Source organism: Anas acuta, chromosome 1 (assembly GCF_963932015.1).
Source record: "Anas acuta chromosome 1, bAnaAcu1.1, whole genome shotgun sequence".
Taxonomy (NCBI): Eukaryota; Metazoa; Chordata; class Aves; order Anseriformes; family Anatidae; genus Anas; species Anas acuta.
The window spans coordinates 127,095,004-127,112,836 of NC_088979.1; the positions used below are offsets into that span (position 1 = coordinate 127,095,004).

At 39.3% G+C, this 17,833-nt stretch overlaps 1 protein-coding gene across 1 annotated transcript in view; it reads left to right on the forward strand.

The window, feature by feature from the left end:
• Window positions 1-1,078: 1,078 nt before the first annotated feature.
• The window catches only part of NTF3 (neurotrophin 3), a 63,611-nt gene continuing 46,856 nt past the window's right edge, over window positions 1,079-17,833 (forward strand). Inside the window, exon 1 of the mRNA XM_068654361.1 lies at window positions 1,079-1,662. Coding sequence (XP_068510462.1) covers window positions 1,645-1,662 — 18 coding nt within the window. The 5' untranslated portion in view covers window positions 1,079-1,644. The remainder of the gene's footprint in view (window positions 1,663-17,833) is intronic.

Sequence of the window (17,833 nt, forward strand, 5' to 3'; positions counted from 1 at the left end):
CTTAGGAATCAGTGATGGAAGATCTCTCCTTCTGCATCTGGACGGTTAGAGGGAATAAGCAACTCAGGCAGGATTTATGTGACTGATACAATATGTAGAATTCAGAGTTCCCTAAATAGGATTATTTAATGGTTGAGAAAAATCAGATAAAGTGCAACCACAACAAATGCAATACCTGCCATGTTTCAATCGACCGTGGAAAATATTTCAATAAAACTATGACAACTATCTAGGTAGCTTTAAATGTCTTAAAGAAGATGGTACAATGCTTTGACAGCATGAGAGGGCTAATCATTCTTACAAAGGGAGGAGAAAGAGAAAAACATTCTTTGTTAAATAACAAAAGAGAAATGTTCATGAGCTTATAAAGGAAGTATTCACTACGGAAACAATCAGGTAATGTAAGTTTTTAAGTATTGTATAATATAAGCAGGTTCTTATGACTGTGACTTGTTCAATTATGCTTGAATCAAGTAGAAAAGAAAGATGACTTAAGCAAGTAAATTTAGAGGGAGACTTAGAGGCATGCAGCTAAATTTATCAGCCATCTCTGTGAGCAATCACTCTAAAAAAAAAGTTTGGAAACCAGTCACTGCTGGTTGCTGATGAACTTTCCATGTTTTTGGCACTCACCATCCTTTCTTAATGGACTAATCTGCAAATCAAAACAGGAGCAATATCTGGATACAAATCCACCCTGAGCTCTATTCTTAAGAGTGGATATTTCTCCTAAAATGTATCTTTTTGTTGTTGAAACTTGGGTTGACAAAAATGATGACCAAAAAAAATAATGTGTCCAAGATCTAGAAGTAATAAAATAAATAAATAAAAGCGCTAGAGGGAAGGAGTGAGTGGAGACTTATGGCTTTACAGTTCTGCAGTTCTGTTTCTCTATTTCACCTGTTTTACATGTCCTATAATGTCTTCTGAGTATGGGTAAGAATAGAAACACATGCTTGCAGTTTGACCAAAGTGTGTGCATGTATATGTGTGTGAGTGTGCGTGTGGGAGACAGACAGAGGATGGGGGGAAAGAGAAAGAGAGAGAGAAGTAGATGGACTTAGAGTGCAAACACAGAGACATTCCTGCAATAAAATACTTGTCTTCTGAGAATCACAGTCCGGAAGAGATGGTTATGATTTAACAAAAGAATTCTCTAAAATGTTCCCTGGTGCTAATACCATTCTTAATAACAAGAAAAGATTTTACCAGGAAGAGGAATGAAACCATCTATTGAGTTTAAAAAAAAAAAAAAAAAAAAAAAAGAACAAAAGAAAATAGGGACATGATGGGATTTTTAGAGCACACAAGGGAAAAAAAAATATCTTTATGACAATTTTGTCATTTTCAAAAAAATACCTCATTCTCTGAAACTGCCCAGCTAGGCAAGGTTATTATAAATGGTAGGTAGTGAAAGAAGAGTGTGGCAATAAAGGGGTTAATCTGCAGAGCACAGAGCCATCTGGCTGAGCTGGTTTGTTATAATCGAGCAGATTATGTTCACGGGACTCAGAGTTTAAGGCTCCTCTCCCATAGAGCAACTCTGCACAACCCAAGCAGACCAACTTTGTGACTTTGAATGAACATATTTACATCCACCTTTCTCTTCATGTCGACTTTTCTGGAAACATTCACACGGATGCCATGGTTACTCCTACCACGGTAAGGGAAATTTGACGTTTTCTAATAGGGTCCTAAGAGGGCGGGGAGGGGAGGGGGGGGGAGAGGGTTTCTTTAAAGAAGTATAATGGGGGGGGGGGGGCCGTCTTGTAAACAGTAGATCTGTCCTAAACGTTGTTGCTTTTACCATTGTGCCTGCTCCTTCCCCCACCCCTACTTGCCCTATAGCTTGCTCTAGTCCTGAGGTTCCTCTCTCCTCCTGCTTCGCACTCTGTTGTTCAAGTCCCTGGCAAGAAAACAGAAGAAGAAAAATATGAGGTGCTAAAGGAATCTGATTTAAGAGGAAAAAGCAAGGGAGACTCTTGGTTTTATTTTAAAAGGGAAACCAGAAACTTCAGATATAACAAAAGGGACTGAAAATCTTGAGCAGGGATTGCAAGAACCAGCTTCAGCATACATAGCATGCTTGCCCTCAGGGAAAGTTACAGCCTATGACAGGCAAAGTGAAAATTTCCAATTTCTAGACCTTGCCTGTCTCAGGTAACTAACTTCACTGGAGCTTTTTTTTTGTGTGTGTGTGTGTGTGTGTATGTGTGTGTGTGCCAGACGGTAGGAAGTCCATGACTTTTGAATCAATCTCCATTCTCCTCAAACCCAAACATTAAATTCTCTGGTAGGAGCTGGAGATCAAAGGATTCCCTGCACATCTGTATCTAGGTGAAAAAGATACACTCACTTTGTGCTAGGACAGAAGAGAAACTATTCTTACGCTGCAATTTCAAGTGTTTGGTAAGTGCCTTCTAGGAATGCAGCACACGACTAATAAACACAGACGCACATATAGAGAGCAAAATAGAAAGCTGTTTCTCATCTAAACAGCTGAAATGCAGCTTAAAGCGTCAGTTACTGTTGAGTCCTTATGGAGACACCATACTGCTATTAGCCAAGAGGGGAAAAAGTCCTTGAATGGTTTAGATAGTTTTCTGATCAGTTCTTAATCCTTCATTAAAATAAACGGGAAAGCTCTGTGTTGGTCCTATCTCTTGAACTATAAATATGCAGCATCTGGAGAGATGGATATTTTGGATTGAATAGGGCTGCTATGCACACATTCTCTCATTCCTATATTGCAAAACCAGTTATTTAGAGATGCGAGTGTGTGTGCGTGTTTTTTTTTTTCACCCTTTTTAAATAGAAAGAGATGTGTGCTATATTGTCCAGTCAATTGTTATGAGCTACAAGCTTTCAAAAAGCACTCTTTTCTCTTAGGCTCATGTGATTTGTTGCATGAGGGGTGCAAATGGTATGTAAAGTTTGCCTTTACATTGTGCCTTCAGGAAAATACTCAGACAAATAGGAAATATATTCTCAGGCACTGAAATACCTCATCTGTGTAAGTGTGTCTTTAGAGGAGAAGTACAAGAAACACCTATAAATAAAATGTCAGAAAAAAAACCTCTAGTTAAAAAAATAAAATCTTACTTTGTGGCAAGCCAGACAAAAGCAGTAGAGAATGAAAGAGAGTTCGGCACAATTCCAACTGCTTGTAGTAAAAAGACTGCTTTCAGATACACGTGTCAGCATCAGGAGCTGTGTGTGTGAGCATGGTAGGGGGAGGAAAACTAGGTACAATTACAGGTGGAGGGCCCTCAATATGGGGAGAAGAGGATGTACCAGCAAGGCTAGGATGCTTTGTGTAGGAGGGTGCTATATTTTGAGGTATGCAATATATTTAGGGTTTGAATTTTTTTTTTTCTTCCCAGGAAAAAAAAAAGGGGGAGGGGGGGATTTGTAGGTAGACACAAGTTCAGACTGAAAGTGTTACATGCTGAAAATAAACTTCAATATATTGTATTGTGTACTGGAGTAATAAGAGCAGGTGAGCCATGCAAAGGTGGTAATCATAAAAGGAAAACTACTTCAGGTCAGCTGGAAAACAAGTATCTTCGTGGGTGGAGGAGCTCAGAAGGGGCAGTAACACTTCAGAGGGATGGGAAAAGGTGCAGGCTGGAGGCTGGGTGAGGATATGAAAGGGACATACAAGGATGGTGGGGTCTGCAAGGGGGAGGTAGGGTAGGCAGTGGGAATGGAGAGAGAAAGGTGAATGTATGGGGCACAGAGGATGTTTGGAGGAAGAAGAAAAATGTGAACTATTGTATATTTGGAGAGAGTCATGGAAAATGCATCGAAAATGATCAGCTACATGAAGCTTGTGGGAGGGTCTAAAGGAGACACCTTTGACTGTCAAGAAATAGGTATGAGGGTGTATTTGGAAGGCAGGTGTTGGAGCATGAAAGGGAAGACTTGCGTGGAGATGGAAACACATGCCAAGAAGAGAAATAGAGAGGACAAAAAGAGCAGGATGGAATGAGGGTGTGGTGATAGAAAAAGGGTATAGAGAGCCATAAAAGTGTGTGAGGAGGGAAGAGCTGAAAGAAATTTCAGAGGAGGCTGGAAACCTGCTGGAGTGTTGTAAATAGTTGGTGCCTGGCTATGAGGAAGAAGCAGAACAGAGAGAAAAGCTGTATGAAGGTGCTGTGAGGAGATGCAAGATAATGGAAATTATGGGGGCAGGATGAATAGTGGCAGGAATATAAAGATGTGGCAGGTCTCAAGTAGCATGAGAACAGGGAAAGAAGGATGGGTATAGGAGGCATGAAAATGAAATTAAAAGCAGAGGTTTGTGCAAAGGTGTCTGGACAAAAGGTGGTTTAAAGCAGGTATAGGATGAGAGCACAGGGTGAGAGGAAATTTAGTTTTGTATTGCTTTGAAGACAAAGAAAGTCCTTGTCCAAAGATACAGGAGTAACTTAGACATCATCAATATAGGATGCCTCTTATTTGCAGTTGGGATATAATAGTGGAAGAACAATCAAAACATATCAACAGAAACACCTGAGGAATACAGTGGAAAGTAAGGAATAATGTGGGGAGAACACATACACAGATAAAAAGGGGTGATTTCCTATTAAGAGAAATGTAACAAATGTGCTCATAACTCTGGTAGGTACTGGCTAAGTGAAGCAGTAAGAGGAAATAACACAAATGTGTGAGCGGAGACATGACTAAAGATATAAAGGGGTGGGAGGGGAAGGAATGGGAGGGATAACTACCTGCAGGGCTTTATAGGCCACATGTACTAAGGTTAAAAGATAAGTGTGAAGTGTGTGGGGAGGTGAGTGGAGTTGGGAGCTGTAGGGCATGAAGTGGGAGTAAATGAAAATGGCAGTTCATGTTACAAGGAGTGAGAAACATCATAGGTTGACAAACGAATGTGTGTAAGCAAGGAAGGTACGTGCTGGTTTGCATCTGCTTGTAAGGGTTGTGAAAGGGAAGGTGAAAGAAGTGAAAATCTGTTTCTGACAAGAGAGAGTTGTGCACACAGCATGCTCAAAGTAAATGAAGGAAGAACAGGTAATGATTGCAGAGCTAAACATGGAACCTGGGAAACTGAAAACAGGTTATGGGGGAGGGAAGAGTGATGAAGAGTGGGAAAAAGTTAATGAGGGTATAGGCCATTTGTGTTTATCGGCATCTTAGTTTGAAGGGGACTGTGTAAGAGCGCAGGAGGCTATACATGCACGCATGGCAGCACAAGAGCAGGTTGGCAGTTAAGCACAAGGGGAGAGCAAGTAGAAGGCACAGATAAATACATTTAGTGAACGATGATAGGTGCATGGATAAATGAGATGCTGGTTTTGTGTGCAAACAGGGCAATAGACAGATGTGTTCAGTGACTGTTGTGCTTGCATGACTGGCAGAGTTCCAGAGGAAGACGTGATGAGAACGATCCATCCAGTCTGCATAAGGAAGCTGTGCATGAGGTTCATGTAAGAGTACTGGTTTCTTGTAAGGGATATTCATCTGAGTGGAAGGAACAAACATGCACCCTGGAAGCTGCAGTGATGTGTACAAGAGTTATTGGAGACAAAACAGGAGAATTACGTGTCCATTGCAAATGTGGCACAACTCTCTGTGTTGAAATAGGTTATATAAGGTGCACAACAGAGGTGAGTTTTGTGAGTTTAGAGAAGCAATGTTTGCGTTGTGAGGGAGGGAAGGCAAAGATGACTAACTAGGAGAATGGTTTAGTGCGTGGGTAGCAATAGGACTGAACGTGTACTATATATGCTTGCCTTCTGTATGAAGTGTGCAAAAGACAGACTCTACTTTAGAGATTTTGCAGGCTTTTTCTAAAGAATTACTGAATAGTCCTGAGCAAATCCCAGGATGTCTGAAATATTCCATCATCTTCATTTGGAGACATAATGATGTACGTTATTTTTGTGCCTCAGAGCATTAATGTACAGCTGCTGGCACAAAATGGCAGAGACATTCCTCTAGGACCAGTTAACAGGGCTACTAGGTATTTAAACAGGCCAGTGGATGAACATCGGCTGGGTTGAAGAACACATGGGAAGCACAGATGTCAGACAAAAGAAACATGAAAGTACTAGCTTTCTCCATGGCTTGAAGCAGTACTGTAGTAATGTGTAGCTGGCTGAAAGTTGTAAACAGGATACATTTTGGGTGTGAGAGAGAAATACTAAAGATATCTTTCCTTTCAAAACAATCATATAGATTGACAACATCTGTTCTCAAATTGTCCAGTTTGCCTAGAGCTTTTTGGGCACTGTCATGGACTGGCTAGGAACATACTAATTTCCATCTATAGCTGAACAGGAGGTTGGAACTAATCCTGCCAGTTTTGCACTGGGCCAAGATAGTCCAAGCACACAGCACCACTGAGCTGGAAGGTTGAAACCTCTGGGACCAGACCTTATATAGCATCAGTCACATGAAAAATAAAAAGGCATGTGAATACTTACCTAACAGCCATGGGCCCTGTTGGGAACCAGTTGTCTGACTTTACATGTAGATTTTCCACTGCAGAGTCCTGTTATAGCTCAACAGCTGAATAATTTGTCCAGGCAGTGGCTGGACCTGGTCCTTTCCTCCCTGCCTGGTGGTGGTGAGCATCTCACCAGGTCATGTTATGTGCAGCTGGCACGATGAAGCCATTTTCTATGAGGGAGAGATGTGTGACTGCAGCCAGTGACCATGGCTACCAGGGTTCAGCAGTGCTGAAATCACAGACTACAGCCCACTCAGCCACTGCCACCAGCGAAGCCCAGGGTGAAGCCCCGGCCTTCCACCATATGTTTCCTCCTCACTTAACCACTGAGAAAATGAAAAGCAAATGATGGCATCAACCTGCCAGCTGGATGGGAAAAGGGAAAGGGATTGATGGGTAAAATGAGTGCTGGGTTGTCACAGGAAGGGGTTCAAAGCATGAGTGGCTGAGCTGTGTTCAAATGTGAGGAACGTGGAGTATTTGTGTCCTCCTGAACTCTTTTGTAGTCATGAAAGAGCCAGTGAAATCTGCCTGCAACGGTTGGAACATCTGGGTGTCCCCGCAGATGTCTGCTAGTTCTGGGCTATGTGTGTGTCTCCCCATGGGGAGAGTGACTAGGAGCAGACAGTGGAAAGAAATGTGTGGGTAGGGATGACAGAGGTAGATGGCAGCTGTTTCTGTGTGGGAGACAGCCATCTCTGTACATCTGTTGGTGGGGGATGTAGGGATCAGTCTCTTTCAGAGGGGACAGATGGGAAGTGCGTGTGAAGAGAGAAGTGGTAAGGGTGGATATGAAGTAGTTTCAAGGTTGTGAAACAAGTGTTGGAGGGAATATGCAGAGCTATTTTCCTGATTGTATCACAATTCCTAAGTTCGTAAGGTAGAGGACTTCTACAGAAAGCCTCAAGGAAGACTGTGCTTCCTTGGGAATAAAATAAAGAAATAAAGAAAATCCAATTCAGCTAAGAGTCTTCTTCACATGGTACAAACCTCTTGTTGTGTGAGCAAGATCAGCATGGTGGCCCTAAAGCCCCTGTCTTCTTAAGACAGAAAGCATCTGGAAAGATCAGAACAAGACCATATGGTTCTCCGTCTCATCTTTCTCAATCTCTCTGTTCCCCACCTCTTCACACACAGACAGAGGTGTTTCCTAGTTTGACTTCTAAGTTTGTGTTTGAAATTTCCCTCTGTGGAAATATGCAATGATGAAGATGTGTGCAGATGAAGACAGTACTGTGTTAGATTAGGTCAGAGAAGCAATCTATTGGTTGCATTTCAATGCACTTGACAAGGGTGGCATTTAGTTCCACATTCACATCAAGCAGTATCAGAAAACCAGAGTGCATGACTCATTAACACTCTGTCTATACTTTTGAGGGAGTAACCACCCGCCTAACCATGTAAATATAAAGATTGCATAGAACAGGCTCCATTTGTGTTATCTGTTACAAGCCTGTACTAGAGATGGTGAAAATATTCTTGGAGGATTGCATCCTACTGGGTGTGATTTACAGCACTCCTCCAACATTTTCTGTGCTTCAGCTGCATGTGTTCCCCATTGTGGAACACTAACAATAAATGTACTATTTCCCAGTTCCTCTCTCACATCTTCCAGCACTAAACTCTTTGTTTTGGGTTTGTCTCTACTATAGATATTAAATGTTGTATCTTACTATGGCTGTGTTAACATGTAAGACGCTGTTAATCTCACTGAGAAACATATTTCTTCACCTGCATTTGCCAGAAGTCAGTATCGTTAGAGCTGACTGACATTGAACCAAAGGGTTACAGAAGGGAGATTACATTGTACTATACATGAATGTTTAAAGGCTTGTCTATACTCAGAAGTGAATTCAGGTTGTGAGTGTGAAATTTAAACCCAACAGCTGCTTCTGAATAACTCTGTGGTTAGACAAGTTCTAAGATAGCATCCTCTCCTGTGGCCTCTGCCTCAGCCAGGAGGTGAACAAGCACACTTGCAAGACGAAAACAACTTTTGTTCTCTTAAGAGATGGGATTTGGGCAGTATTTGGTTTCTGTTCAAAACCAAGACCAGATGTTATAGCTTTCAGCTATAAAAGACAGATCTCATAAATCCACTGTAGACATTTAACCAGTTTTCCCAGTATGCTCTCTTTGAGGTAAACTTGTAGTACCACTAGATGCTGAGATGTGTGATGGGCTTGGTTTCGGAAATACTGTGATAATGATAAAAACCATACCTTAGGGGAATCAAAGAGCCACTGTATAGTCATCTGAGCCAAAAAACAAAACAAAACAAAAACTTAGATGCAAAGGCTACAGTGAAAATATTTAAGAACATGGAAACGTGTCTGTGTATGTCCTCTCTCTACCATTCCCCACAGTTCCCTACCCATTCCTATCATGTAAGTGGTGTGCACAAAACCAACTGCATTGTAGCAGCATAAAAAAAGTTCAGTGACACCATCTTAGCAAAAGGGAAACTTTGCACTGGATTAGGTAACAAAAATATGGACATTAAGAGGGAAATGAGAAGTCATATGCTGGGATTTTTCCTGGGTTTGTACATTCAAAAGTTAGAAAAGATCTATTTGGTTCATTGTTTTGTGCTCCTATGATACGTTTACTAATTTCTCAAACAATACGTACAATTACAGTCTACATGACTGACTTTCCAAATAGATGATGCAGATAACTCCACAACCTTATAAATCTTCATGTAAGGATAGTTTTTCTTTGTTATTTATTGATTCTTGCATGTTTTCCCACTTAGATCCCCCAATATCTTCAGCAAGTTTTATCTTTTCTTTTTTTTTAATACTGTTTAATAAATAAACTCCTCAAATACCTGACACAGGTGGTCCTTCTCTGTTTAATCCCATTCTTTGGTTTACAGAGTGCATATGATTCATTTCTTCCCTTCCTTCCTTCCTTCTTTCCTTCCTTCCTTCCTTCCTTCCTTCCTTCCTTCCTTCCTTCCTTCCTTCCTTCCTTCCTTCCTTCCTTCCTTCCTTCCTTCCTCTCTTCCTCTCTTCCTCTCTTCCTCTCTTCCTCTCTTCCTCTCTTCCTCTCTTCCTCTCTTCCTCTCTTCCTCTCTTCCTCTCTTCCTCTCTTCCTTCCTCTCTTCCTCTCTCCCTTTTCTTAAATACACCTGTTTCAGATTTCTGGTTTTCTTTAATTTTATCCACTACCACATTGGCTCTGGTGAGGCCGCACCTCAAGTACTGTGTTCAGTTTTGGGCCCCTCACTACAAGAAGGACATCGAGGTGCTCAAGAGAGTCCAGGGAAGAGCAACAAAGCTGGTGAGGGGTCTGGAGAACAAGTTACGAGGAGCGGCTGAGGGAGCTGGGCTTGTTCAGCCTGGAGAAAAGGAGGCTCAGGGGTGACCTTATCGTTCTCTATAGGTACATTAAAGGAGGCTGTAGCGTGGTGGGGTTTGGTCTATTTTCCCATGTGCCTGGTGACAGGACGAGAGGGAATGGGCTAAAGTTACACCAGGGGAGGTTTAGGTTGGATATTAGGAAAAACTTCTTTACCAAAAGGGTTGTTAGGCATTGGAATGGGCTGTGGTTGAGTCACCATCCCTGGAGGTCTTTAAAAGACGTTTAGATGTTGAGCTTAGTGATATGGTTTAGTGGAGGACTTGTTAGTGTTAGGTCAGAGGTTGGACGAGGTGATCTCGGAGGTCTCTTCCAACCTAGATAATTTTGTGTGATTCTGTGGTAACACTAGAATGTCCAGGACTAAAGGTGATATTCAAAAACCAGATCTCTTTCATGTCTGTCTGCACACACCACTATGCATGTGTATGCTTTCTGTAATTATATTTTGCACTCTTCAGTTCTTTCTTCTCTCTTCTACTACAAAATAACCCCTCTGTAGTTAGTCCAGCACTAATTTATTGTTTAAATCAAACTAATTTTTGATAATACAAATTTCCAACTTCTTCCCTAAAATCTAATATAGGTGCTTTGAACTGATTTTCCCTAGACTTATTATCCTGGGCTTTTCCATTCTGAGTCTCTTATTTTCTGCCCATTTTTCTAGCCACTTTCTATCCCTCTATGTAACTTTTTTTTTTTTTTTTTAATTTTCACTATCTTTTCCATCCTTTCTACTAATTTGCAGTACATTCCTTCTCCACTGTACTACTTCTTGTCAGCTTTACCCCTTAATATGTTCAGAATGCTCAGTGAAACAACTGAAGAGAGTGATACCTCAGCCTTGATAATTTTCATTTTCCAATATCCTGCTTTATGGCTTACATCCAATTTTCAGGTCAGGTGTGTTTTGCAGAGTTGATATAAGACACTTATAAACTGAATATATGTACGTGCAGGGTATGTGTGTGTATGCAAATGGAAGAGGAAGGCTCAATATGTGACTTCACTGTGAAAACACTGCATCCTATTTCTTCATATTCCTCTTACTGGCCTTCCTAGCACTCTCTTTGCCCTCCTTTTAGGTCACGTAGGACTGCTGCTACAATAGTTCATTGTTGCATTGGCCAACTCATTGCCTCACGTGGAATTTCAAGCACAAATACAGGCTGGGCAGAGAATGGATTGAAAGCAGCCCTGATGAGAAGGACTTGAGGGTCGTGGTTGATGAGAAGCTTGACATGAGCCTGCAATCTGCACCTGCGGCCCAGAAAGCCAGCTGTATCCTGGGCTGTATCAAAAGAAGTGTGGCCAGGAGGTTAAGGGAAGTGATTGCTCCCCTCTACTCTGTTCTCATGGAATACTGTGTTCAGCTCTGGGGTACTCAGCTCAAGAAAGGCACGGAAGTATTAGAATGAGTCCAGAGGAGGGCCACAAAGATGATCAAGGGGCTGAAGCACCCATCCTATAAACATGAGAGAGTTGAGTTTGTTCTACCTGGAGAAGAGAGGGCTCCAGGGGGACCTTATAATAGCCCTCCAATACCTAAAGGAGGCCTACATGAAAGCTAAGGAGGGGCTCTTTATTGTGGAGTGTAGTGCTAGGACGAGGAGTAATGGCTTTAAACTGAAAGAGGGCAGATTTAGATTAGATATTACAAAGAATTTTTTACTCAGGGTGGTGAGGCACAGGAACAGGTGGCCCAGAGAATCTGTGGATGTCCTCCTATTCCTTGAAATGTTCAAGGCCAGGTTGGATGGGGCAACCTGGTCTAGTGGAAGGTATCCCTGCCTATATCAGGGAGGTGGTATTAGATGATGTTTAAGTTCCTCTCCAACCCAAACCATTCTATAATTCTATGATTCTGTGAATTTTATTATAAAGTTCTGCCCTCTTTTCTGACAGGAAGTCAGGCTTCTTGTCATCATGTTAGTGTGCAGAGTAACTTTTTCTCCACCTCAGCTCTGCCATTCACAAAAGCAGTATCTGTTCACAGACCAGGCTTCATCATGTTACTTCCACCACTAACCACCCCCATGTATCCCATCTACTTGCCCTCTACTTTCAATTTACTCTTAAGCACCAAAACCTTCTTTTGTAACAGAGTGGTAACAGCTGACTTGTGCTAACAGAAGTGAGAGCCCTCAAGACTGTGTACAAAATAAACTAATTTTTCAAAAAATTATGGAAAAGAAATTTTTATCTTATAAACAATGAGTGTTATTAAAGCATATCCTTTTCACATGGACTACCCAGCAGCTTCTTCATACATAAACAAAGACCAAAGCATCTGTAGTTAAAAGGTCTTGGTATTAGTACAAACAAGAACTATCAGATTTTTGAACCTAATGGTCCTAAGGTCCAGAAGGCTGGATTTTCAAAAACAGAGTTGATATTTCTTTCTTTGAAATGAGCAGAATTTTTAATGTTGATAGCAATAGAAGCATAATTAATACAAACTATGAGGATCTCGAAGTCCCACAAGTTATAACTCTCTTAAATATTCTTGGTCATGTAAATAGAATGTGAGTACTTAAACTTTACAAGTCTGTGTCTTAAAAAAAGAGACCCATTCTGCTCAGGCACAGCAATATGTGGTACTAGTGGTACCACATTTCCCAGTTCTTTTGCATGATATCTTCATGTAAAGAAACATACATACATGAAGAAGGCTTTGTGTGCCAGTGTGCAACCACATGCTTTGGCCCTTCTTTATTTATCATTATAGGTCCTACCTGAAAGTAAACCCTGGAAAGACTGTGTACTGGTAGATTCTGTCTGATTCTGTGTAATAAGTGTGATTTGCAACAGTCAATCTAACTCTGTGATTCTCTTTGAGAGAGACAGCAAATATCTTACCATATCAAAACATATTTAGGAATCATTCTCTTATAAAGTCTGTTTTCTGGGATATACATTTTCTGTATTCAAACTGTCTTTTTAAGTTTGAGAAAAATGATAATGTTTAAGCTTTATGTTGAAAGAGCAACAATTACAGGCTTCTTTAGAAGTAAAACTATCTAAATATTACTGTAATGTTTGTTTATTTTTGTTTGTTTATTTTCTGTTTTTAAATAAATAAACAAACAAAATCTTCATAAATTCAAATCTTGCCCTCAGAAGCTAAAGCTGTTTTTCACATCTGTTAGGACAGGGAGCAGTCTCCTTCAGAAGATTTTGCATTTTGGAGAAACATATGTGTTTTTAAAGTCCAGTGTAATATTCTAATTTTTCTCATTTATTTTCTGTCTTTCTTCTATGAGGATTATCATTTCCTGTTCAATTTTTTGTTCCATTTGAAATGGTAGCAGATAAATTTCAGAGTTTGATGTCATTTGAACCATCCTTAAGCAAATCTGTTTGGTTTAGTTTCTCTTTGGTTAGTTCATTTCTTTACCTTAATCTTTCTCATTGTCTCAGGCTCAGATTGTGCCTTTACTGACTCAGTTTCTGATGACAAAGTTTTGACAACAGCATCTCAAATGAATGCATTTATTTCTGTTTACAATAGCATGGTAGAAGCAGGACTCCACAAATGAGCAAATGCTGAAATGCCACTGATTGCAGGTCAAATTCTGACCTCAGGTGCTGACAATCCTACTAAAATTAGTGAGTTTCTAACAAAACCTTAAATTTGATTTTTTATGTTTATTTTTTAAAACTACCAATGAACATGCAAAGCATTTTAGTATGCTAAATCATAGAAATCAGAGAGGGAGGGAGAATATGTCCGTATTAGACAACTGGTATAGTTGACTGAAAAAAATGTAGCAAAACCATTTCTTTGCTGGAATTTGCCAGTTTCTCAGAAACAAATAATTCCCCAGATACTGTTCAGTTTCATTTCAATCCCCTTGAACACCAAAGCTTAAAAACCTGTCAGGTTTCCCCCTTGGACAAAAAAAAATATCTTTTTGTTGGTTTGTTGACCCATTATTGTCTGCTAAATACACCAGCCATCCACAGCCCAGGAAACTGGTACTTACAGACACAGGGAAAAAGTAAGTGAAACCAATTGATCTTGAGCATCCCAGGGCATGATATAAACTGTCCCCTTACAGAGAACACTGAAAGCTTCTGGAGTTGGAAGGTCATATGTGAATCCCTCAGAACTGGAGAATTAGAAACAACAAAATCTATCTCCTAATGCAGTCTAATATATCCTACTATGTTTTGTGGTCCAAAAATCCAAACCAGCCAGCTGATATACTCTTTAAAGCTCTGTTATGTTTGATTTTCCATTCAAGTGACTGAGCTTCCATCATTCCACTAAAAAACTACTACCATCCCCTATCCAACTTTAGCGTCATTCATTCCAACAGTACTGAGTCCTTTTCTACATAAAAGTTATTAGTTATTTAGTTATTTTCTACATAAAAGTTATTAGGAACAGTACAGTTCTGGGTAGTTGTAGGATGGCCTATCACAGGATAATTTTAGAGTCAAGCTTTGTTTTCAATTTTATTTTTCCATTAGTTAACTTCCTGTGACATTTTTTTTTTTTTAACGATGGTGTTATTCAAGAAAGAAATAAAAATATCACTGCTGAATATCAGAGTATCACTGCTGAATATAATAAGTATTTTAATAAATAAAGTGTTATTGGAAGACATCTCTTTTTCAAGAGAAAGGCTTAGTGGCATCTCTGATGCATGCCTGATGCATGCATCAACTGATGTATGTATCAACTGCAGCCTGGACAGAGATCCCCAAAGTAACATTATACAAACTTGCATGCCTGCACAATGAGGCACCATGCTATGGAATACCTTCCTGATCCTCCAATCAATTAGCAAAACTGCACTTACATAACTAGACTTATTTCTGCTTGAATGGCATTGCAAATCTTTCCAGAAACATGTTCCCCAAAGGCACTCTGTAGATTCCTCAAAAACTTGATTGATAAGGCTTGTGTTAAGGCACTCACATGTGTAAAGAAGCTCAGAAGCTCAGGTGGAACAGAAGAGAAAGCACTTTCTGAGCCAGCATCTTCTGATATCTAAATTGTAGGCACAGTGCTTTGCCATCTAGAAGACAGCTATCTTCTCTGTCATGTCCACACAAACACTCTGAGGTTCCTCTCAGGTATTCAAACTGTTTGATGGGGCACTAGAAAAGACTAACTAAGCCACAGCCTTATTCTGGTGTCCTCTGGACAATGTGCTCTTTCAGAATGGATGGAGGCAGAAATTTAAAAATACAGTGCCAAAAGAAAGGTATAAACAGCTTCTTGCTATTTAAAATGTTCAAGTCCATAAAATTGATTATTGTAATTTTAATTCATAAATGGATTCCTAGAGACTTATTTATTCTAATTGCTTTTTAAATTTTCTCTAGATTACCTGACATTTTATGGTAACAGGAGAAAATTTACAGATTGCAAAGTAGCATCCAATATATTTTTTTAGTTACCTGGCAGATTTCCATTGACGGATTTCAAGCTTTCTGTTACTGTTGTTTATTTGTTTGTTTGTTACCTTTTCCCATCTATCAGCTTCTATCATCCCTCTGTTAATTTTTATTTATTTAATTATTTGAATAGTCGGTAGCTGTCTCTGGAGATAACTAGTTTAACAGATGTCTAATTCTGACCCCACTTAGATGGGAGAAGACCAGAGAAGCCCCAGGGAGTTAGTTCATTCTGTGTCAATGAAAAATTAGAGTCAAGCCCTGAGAACTCAACACAGAAACTATTGCAAATAGCCAGGGCGATGAGGGTTGTTGCCTCTGCACAAAATCTTTTTTCAATGTAGAAACAGTTTTCCAAATCTGGACTAGCAAATTTTAATCTGAAGTTCTGCTCTGACTTGTCTACTACTATGTGGCATTAAATGTTATCTGCCATTAGCCTGATGCCACTTCTGTTTGTTGGTTTTGTTTACTCTTTCTGAAAGTATGTATTGACATAATGACTCCATCTCTTTCCATGTTTTCATCCATTAATTTCATTCAGATGGATTATCTCAGGCAAAACTTGGAAAACAAAACCCAGAGTATACCTTTTGACTACGGCAAAAAATCATAGGTGCCACCATTATATTTCACAGGTAAAGAATAAATGACATGAAAAGAAGCTCAAAGATCCTTCTAAAAGTCATGAAATGTTTTAGCAATTTCCTTTTTTCCTTTCTTGTTCATACTGAAAAGGAGCAGATGGGAAGAGAAGTAAACTCTGCCATCTGGAAAGATCAAAAGATTAGTATTAAAAGGGGCAAGTGTCAAGTTTGTTCCACACCAGCCCATCTTTGCCAGTTCTCAGAACTGGCATTCATCCATTCTCAGAAACTGAAAAGAAATCAGTTTGAAGTTTTACCTCTAGTACCAAAGGAAATTCTCTGCCTTGGTCTTTCCTACACTATATTTAACATGGCATTCTGGCTTCCTGTTAAATTCTATCATAATGTCATTCTGTCATAACCTTTTTATATAATACTAGTTAGAATTTATTTACGGATGATTCAGGCCTTGTTCTTACAGCAATTTGAAATGGAGATATAGCACCTGTAAATCTTCTTTTGAGTGTAAAATCAGCAGACAAAAATCCCTTCATAGTTCTCATTTGGCTCTAGATGGTGTGTGATCCACTCTGCTTTCAATATTAGAAATTACTTACGCATTATATATATTGTAAGTATTACACACATATTTGTACATGTGTATATGTATGTGTGTATTGACTGCACATATAGCAACACTGCAGATCTCGCTACCTTTACCTACGCAGATTTTCTCTTTGATTTTTGCATGATAATTTTAAGAATTTTTAATGCTTTTGGTTTTAATCTTATAGTTACTTAAACGGGTATTCTTGTTTTAAACTCTTCATTGAATGACATTTTAGCAAGTAATATTCTCTTCACATACCAATAAGACCGGTAATACAGACCCCCCAAAATATAACTTCCCCCCTAAATAAACAGCCTTTGGTAATCTTGGATCATGGATCTGAGCTTGTGAATTCCATCTGAAGGAAGGAAGGAAGGAAAGGGAGGGAACAATCTAGTCATTCTTACCTTAAATTTAGGGACAAACTTGCAATAAAACACCATCTGTCATATAGCACTCCTAGATGTCTTTTTAAATGCTTTCTCATCATTGCAAGCTTCACTTTAACTTTCACACAGAAGCACAATTTCTATCAGAAATTTTTTAATGTGGATTCAATGTGATGTTCCAGCTAATATATATAAAAAGCTTTTCAACAGCTCCAACCAATAATTCTTTTAATTTTCAGCCATGCAGAATGCACACACACTGAGTTTCTTGATAAATATCATCAGGCCTGTTTTGCCATATTTTTTTTGCGGAACCATTCTTTACAAAATTTCTTAGTTGCAAAACATTACTTTTTTTTTTTCTGATTTTTCTGATACTTTTTCCATATATAATGCAATCTTCTATACTGATTTTACAAGTTGGCTCTGATTGCCTTTTGTCTATTTTTGCTTGTAGTCCTCAATTTTATCCTGTGTCTTTATGTTTTGATGGGTTTTTGGTTTGGTAAACCAGGCAGTCAGCTGTGGCCTACTTTTGCTTTTCCTAAAAAACATGCAGTTTTGTTGTTTGTTTGTTTGTTTGTTTCTAGTCTGCAGCCTAGCAATTTTTCAAGTGTTGTTGTTTGTTGTTGTTTGCTTGTTTTGTTTTGCTTCATAAATACATATGAGGAGTTTATAACATTATTTTTTTTCACTGAACAGATAGGGTCCAAAAGATCCCTTGAAATTGCTCGTTTGATTGAAGAAGTTTTAAACATGTTGTATTAAAAAAAAAAAAAGTTTTTTCTCCTTTTTTATTCTTTCTATGATGTTGACACTTTCAAAACTGTCCTTCATTCTTTATCAGTCTGGTAACTGCTTTGCTGTTCCTCTTCAGGCCATTAAGGGCCTCTAACCAAGTCCCCAAGACATAAAAGGTATAATTATTGCTGCTCATATTCTTCTTCAGTAGCATTCCTTAGCTTTTGAAAAAAAAAAATAAATAAATAAAATAAATCTT